The sequence below is a fragment of the Hydractinia symbiolongicarpus genome, chromosome 2, assembly GCF_029227915.1.
Source record: "Hydractinia symbiolongicarpus strain clone_291-10 chromosome 2, HSymV2.1, whole genome shotgun sequence".
Classification (NCBI taxonomy): Eukaryota; Metazoa; Cnidaria; class Hydrozoa; order Anthoathecata; family Hydractiniidae; genus Hydractinia; species Hydractinia symbiolongicarpus.
The window spans coordinates 18,099,986-18,106,767 of NC_079876.1; the positions used below are offsets into that span (position 1 = coordinate 18,099,986).

General features: G+C 33.9%; 1 protein-coding gene across 1 annotated transcript; it reads left to right on the forward strand.

The window, feature by feature from the left end:
• Positions 1-270: 270 nt before the first annotated feature.
• On the forward strand, positions 271-5,980 carry LOC130629786 (mediator of RNA polymerase II transcription subunit 26-like). The gene is made up of 3 exons (XM_057443126.1): positions 271-460; positions 554-628; positions 4,572-5,980. Exons 1-3 carry the CDS (start codon positions 398-400, stop codon positions 5,553-5,555), a joined length of 1,122 nt encoding a protein of 373 aa, XP_057299109.1. The 5' UTR covers positions 271-397; the 3' UTR covers positions 5,556-5,980.
• The last annotated feature ends 802 nt before the right edge of the window (positions 5,981-6,782 follow it).

Here is a 6,782-nt window from a genome sequence, read left to right on the forward strand (position 1 = left end):
TTACGAAATGCTAGCAAATATACTAAGCTTTTGTAGGGAGAGGGCAAGACGGGTGGTTAAGCGCAAAATAAACTTATTAAAATTTGCGTCACAGTAAATAAATGAAAGAAACATACCTTCAGGGCCACCCTTACAATTGATGAGCTATTTGGCTTAAATACATTTTGCCGTTTCAATGGGTACTAGGTAGGCAAAGGTAGCGTTTCTTCTAAATAAATCCCATGATGCAGTTTTCATCTGATCTGAAGAAAAGCACGATTGGCTCGGTTCAGTTCCCGAAAGTCTGAGCTCGGAATTTCTCCTGCGCTCATGTCAAATCTTGGTAGAGCAGTATGTCTGGCTGTGCCGAGCGCACGGAAAAGGACAGGGAAGAAAGCAAATCTTATTTGTGGCATTCATGCCTCCCACTGCCATCGAAATAAAAGCCCGGTTAGATAAAGCAGTAGACCAAGAAGGAAATGTAATAACTATTTAATAATAATTCGAATAGTTTAGCCATTTTCTTAGATTTCATATTTTTATGAGTTATTCCCTCAACTGTTCTCCTTTGCAGGTACTAGATATGCGGGCTGTTCTGGAGATAGTAACATACCTTGAGAAAACAGTTATGACAAAGGAGGCTTTAGAGGTATGTACACTTGTGTCTGCTAAAAAAGAATACAGCAACATTTAAGCATTAACAAAGTTCATTATTAAAGAAAAGTGATTGTTACTTTCTCTGCCCACAAGAAAAATGTGATAATATTTAACACTGTCAAAAGCACAAAGCCAAAAAAACCTGTCATGCTTCACAATGTCAACAAAAAGAGATGCTGTGTGTCAAGTGCATTGAAGAAATTGTTATGTATGCTCTTAACTGTGATAAAGCTGACATGCAAGGCCAGGGGAAATAAGGTGGTGTCTTCAATTATTCCTTTTAAAAATATCCATCTTTTTTTCGACTTGTGCTACAGCTTACATGAGATGGCAGGGGGTGGTGTGGTATGTTATGAGACACCCTCAAAGCGCAGTGTAAGATATTAAATAATGGAAATTGTAATCTAAAATTCTAAGTGACTTAACAAGTTTCTAGCACATTTTAATTTGATAGACACAACCTGTTTAGATAGATAGATGTGCATATTTTACATGGCTAGCCTCACTAATATCGAGGGATATACCCTGTCTATTATTTCCAGGAGGGGCCATGGCTTAGATGGAGAGTCCTAGAGTATTTAATGCTCATTTTGAGCTACGCAGACCCAATTAGGGCCTGCGCTTTACTAGACAACTCCCTGCGACATCCAACAGCCCACACATGGAGCCGTCTCCCCAATTTCTCTCACACGGCTTGGGTTAACCCGGGGCTATGGTAACATGGAATCGAACCCTGGTCTCCAGGACAGAGTATGAAAGCTATAACCACTAATCTACGGCGCCACAAATGTTCAATTGTTTGTGGTTGCTATATTGAAAATTCCATTTTCGTTTCAAATATCTTTTGTCCAGGGTTGTTATTTGTTGCCACATGCAAAACTTACACGTAATTTCTCTAACTTAACAGTAACTGACTAACCTCGCTTCTTTTTTCTTGATATTGTCACAACTTTCATTGATACCAACTTTTATTAATTAAGCAAAATAAAAAGACATGTTCTCTGGGTATGAGCTCAATATTAGCACAGTATATTTGACATTTAATAAAGGTATAGTTGCAATAGTTTTACAATTGGTATTATAGATTAGAAAAGATGATTTTGTTTTTAAATGAATTTGAAGGCGCGTAATCACCCTTATCAAAAAAAATTAACATATCCATTTTTTATATTTATTTCAAGGTTTAGACGGAGTTATGACTTTCCTGAAAATTTAAGGATATAAAACCTACTAGAAATGGAAATAATGGTACTTCAATATCTTGAATTTATTGGGGTTGTTTTCCAGCCGCCATATTTAACGGTCTTGTTGATCCCTTATTCTCGTCTAATAAGCGGGCCGTCGCAAAATGGTAAACAAACGGCCTTATCTTTAAATGAGCCTGAGAAGGAGTTCGATAAAATCGCCATTATGGTTGGCTCCGTTCACGCTGTTCTTTTTGTCTTGTTATTCTTTGTAAAACATGGCATCAAAAAGTGGAAAGAAATTTTGGTTCTGTTTAAAAAAGAGGCCGAGCGTAAAAACATCTGTATCACTTTCTCCACTTAGATTTAATTTTTTTCTTTTCTATTCGCCATTGTTTTTGGAGACCAGACAAAACAGAAAAAAGAAATCACAGCATTCCCTCTCTTCCCGCTATTAATAATGATAATTAATGCTTATCACGCTCTTTCTTTTTTTATTAGCTGCCCGGGATTATTGCATATTATAGGCAAAAAACCCAACAGGGAGAATCCTCATTGTGATAGTTGAAGCACTATGGAGATAATTAAATTTAGAGCATGAAAGGGGAAATTCTGAAGACTAACTGTTTGAACAAAGTAAAATAATCAAAAAGTAAGACAGCTAGCGAGGCGAAGCTGTCTTCAGAAACAACAACAGGAAGTGGTCAGTGTTGCAAAGAAGTCTGATTTCAGTAAGTTATAATGTTTAAATAATAAAGAATAACACAGAAACTTTGATTGATTTATCTGATTTATGATGTTGGGAACTTTGTTGATACATCTGTATTGGCATGAATCCAGCAACCATGTGATCGATTTTGCCGTGCGTTTGTTATCGCATGATTTGTGCAATGAAATGCAATGGCGGTTCTGTAGGCAAAGAGAAATTGGGGTGAGTTTGTTATTTCCATGAAACATTTGAACAAGTTCTGGTTGTCAGTTTTCAATAAATTTTCTGGGTAATGTTTTCTCTTTAATTTTCACAATAAAATAGGCACCTCAAAAAAAGTTGCCTACAGGGTGATTACGCGCCTTTAAAATACGTGTCTAAAATTTAACATTGCAGGATGTTGTTCACATTATTTTGTGTATGCTATTAGATTGCCATATGCAAGCTTGTTGCCATGTGTGCAATTCACAATGGCCTGGCATCCAGCTGCCTTTCAGGTACTTCTCAACGCACAATACTACATGTAGAGAGAACAGTAAAATAATGTTGACATGTTGGCAGTGGGCAAAATTTAGTTGTACATATCAAAAAAAAATGATTGTATTTACAGGAAAGAACAAATTATTAATATTTCATCCATACATATATACCTTCTTTGTTAGGCAATTTTTTGATTTCAATAAGAATTTATTTTCATTTCAATAAATATTGCGAGAATATAGTTTCACGAGGGGCCAATTGTTTTGAAACTTTGAAAAATAATTATTTTGAAAAAGCTTATTAATAAAAGGGGGTATGGCATTATTAGAACAATTTTTATGCTAAACTCATTGTCACGGGTATGCTAGGGTGTTTCCTAAATATATGTCCGTAAGGAATTTGAGAAATGTCAGATCAAATAAAACAACATCTGATGTAGAGGTACAAATAGCAAATACTTGACAACATAGAACATTAGACGTCATTGTGCAGGCAGTTTAAAATTTGTTGAATTTACGAGAATACAATGAGTTTTTACCCCTTAATTTTGCTGACAACAACGTTTTTAAAAATTTAATTTGTGTATAACGGAAATTCCAAAAATTAATTTCATTAGGTATTTCCTTCCCAACTTGTACGAAGAAGAACTAACAAAAAAACTTACATATGTTTTTACGTTCTTGCATATCACAAAAACAACATGGCATAAATTTTTTTTATTTTATATCAAGTTTTTGTTGCTGTTATTATTGAACAAAAGCCAACTGAGTTCCTAAATATTTTGCTTATTTGAGACTTCACACACACACACATACATAGCTCAAAAAGACTTGTAAAGATTCACTCACTTCTTGGTCTTACCTCAAATTTATTGCGAGGTTTGGCTGATGAAAAAGACAAGCTTAATTCAAGTAAAACAACATCACTGTAGAAAAATCTCTTACACAAAATTATTTTTTAGTACACTTGCACATAATCATTTAACGTTTTGTTTTCAAATTTAGAAAATGAAGCACATGTTGTCTTCCAAGATGTTTTTATACAAAAATAATACAAGAAAAAATTATATAAACTTGAACAGCTAATATTTCTTTTTTTCCCAATGATAACTTGTGTTTAATACACTATTAATAAAAGTGAAATATCATTTTATTCTGAAGAAGATATTTTAAGACATATGAATAAAATTACTGTTAGACATTTGCACAGTTTAGCATTCTCCTACTTTGTTTACTTTCCTGCAAACATACATCACAAAAATTAGTGTTTTCCAAACAGAATGTTCTAATAGAAACTGTTATGGCAGGACCGTTGGACTACTTGGACCTGAAATGTCCAGAGAACCAAAGCTTGTTCATATTTGCACAATAACCATTTTCAACACAACTTTTATCAATTGTAAGTTCTCCTTTTAGTCCAATTTTTCAATTGGAAAGTAACCGTTTACAGCTATGGAGAAAGCTGTATTACACTCTCTTTATCTTTTTGCCAAAGTATAATTAGCTTCTGATATTTTAATAGGACTTGTTTAATTATTGAAAAATGTTTTTTGTTTTTTTCAGACTACTCGTATTGGAAGAACTATCAATTTGATGCGTAAAAAGACAAAGAATGAGGATTTATCAAAGCGTGCAAAAAAATTGGTAAAAAAATGGCAAGCACTAGTCAGTAACCATTTGAAAAAAAGTTTAAAATCAGATTCACCGTTAAACTTTCCCGTGCAAACACCTCTGAACGGATATGTTAAAAAGCCTAATGAGCAAGAAAGGCCTAGTTCAAGAGGATCCAATATCATCAAATCTGGTACATCTACACCAGATAAGCCTGTCTTGAAACGTAAACGCGTACCAACTGAACATTCTCCACTAAACTTTAAGAATATTTCTCTGAAACCTGTATCTCCAAGATGTCAGGGTAGCACAAATAATAAAAAGCCAAAGCTGGAAAAAATAGATGGTGGTTTAAAACCAAATAATAAGAATAAATTAAACAAAAGTGAGAGTAACTTACCTGATACTGAAACTGCATTACGAAATGTTTCTGCAGCATTACCAGAACATGCTAGCAATTTAAACTTACATAATGAACGATTACAACCCAACGTCACACAGAGCCCTCCCAAACAAGATACACATTTATCAAGTAAAAATAATCGTCAAGACAGTCCAGTCAAAAACGGCCATCCAGTGTCAGCAAATTTTATTGCTACAAAACCAACAGATACGCGAATACAGGAGGACAGGATAAAAGAGCTCCACAGTACCGAGAACTCTCCAAGTACTGATAGTGGTGTCTCTAGTAGTTCTAATATAAATCCAAATGAAACTTTACACAATGACATTCAAGGAAAACATTTTGAACCGATCGAAGAAGAAGAACTTGTGGTGAAAAGAAAAGAAATACCTACAGATTATATCTCGCCAAGTGTTGAGGCAGATGGTTTAAATGGGGTTTATAATTCTACAGAAGTTTATGTTCCGTGGACTGAAATTTTATTGCAAAGAGATAATGAATTACAGTTGTTACCGTATGTGATACTAGATTAGGTCCTTCTCAGTTTTCTCTTACAGACTAGGATAAGTGTTTGTTCTGTTTTATAAACTTTATATGATTATCAAGGTTTTAGTCTGTTCTGGATTTGACAAAATACTCGACATAGAAATAAGGTTTTAATTGGCTGGCAAAGCCTACTGCATATAATGACAGAATAGACTCATTATAATTATCAGTTGTTTGTAAATGTTTTTTGTTTACTTTAGTTGTTGTTGCTGTTGTTTTTTGTTTTGTGTTTGTTTTCAACGTGTCTGTTATGTCCAATACTTCATATATTTTTCAGTTTTCAAAAACTGTACATGAATACGACCTATAGTTGCTATCGTGAAAAACGTGAACCTTGGTGTTTATCTTTATTGTGTGTGAGAGTTTACAATGTAAGATAAGGAGACAAAAAAAGAAATATTTCTATAACTAACTTATGTGTTATTTATTTTGCTAAAAACGAGAAACGTTTGAGCCTCAGGGTTGCAACAGATAGATAGATAGATAGATGTGCATATTTTACATGGCTAATCTTTGAAATCGCCAAAAGAGTCTATGCTACACTTGTGGAGAATACCAAATTTAAGCAATGACCTAAAAAATGTCAGCTATAAACAATTGCTGAACAATTTGCTTAAGGCGAATAAATAGTCGATTTTTTTATCAAATTATAGGCACAATTTGTCAAACCTTGCAACTTAACTTGCAGTGGCACTATTTAGGAATTTATGTCTAAGGTAAATCGCTTTACTGACTTCTGGTTTATTTTAAAATACTTCAAAAAATAATCTTCAGGGTACCCAATCCTTCCTAAATAATACTTTTAGTCCATAAAAAAGCAAACTTGTAATGAAGTTGTGTCCAAAAGGAAGAACATGCAATAGAAAAGTTATTTTAAAAGTGATAATCAAAAGTGCTGTCAACTTTTTGCAATATTTCGTGTTGTTTGGTTAGCAGGAATACGTTTTAAAGCATTTAGCCAAACAAGTCGATTTGGTAAAAAAAGGTCTACTGTCATCATACCGGCCACTTTCGGGTTTTAGCTCTGTTTAGTAAGAGATGTTGGACCGTACTTAAAAACATTGGTTAACTTTGAGAGAAAATCTAAGTAAAATAGTAGGTTGGTAGGTTTTAAAGGAGACAAGTTTTGGGCCTCCACGTAGTGAAACTTTTTTCAAAAAGGTACAACGAAGGAGGTTTTAAAAAGAAACTCCTTGGTACACACCGCTAAAAAT

What these genes read in the sequence shown, in the direction of transcription:
- LOC130629786 (XM_057443126.1), top strand. Translation starts at nt 398, where the DNA reads ATGCCTCCCACTGCCATCGAAATAAAAGCCCGGTTAGATAAAGCAGTA. An exon ending in CAGTAGACCAAGAAGGAAAT is followed by an intron (nt 461 to 553) that starts GTAATAACTATT and finishes TCTCCTTTGCAG; the next exon opens with GTACTAGATATGCGGGCTGT. An exon ending in TGACAAAGGAGGCTTTAGAG is followed by an intron (nt 629 to 4,571) that starts GTATGTACACTT and finishes TGTTTTTTTCAG; the next exon opens with ACTACTCGTATTGGAAGAAC.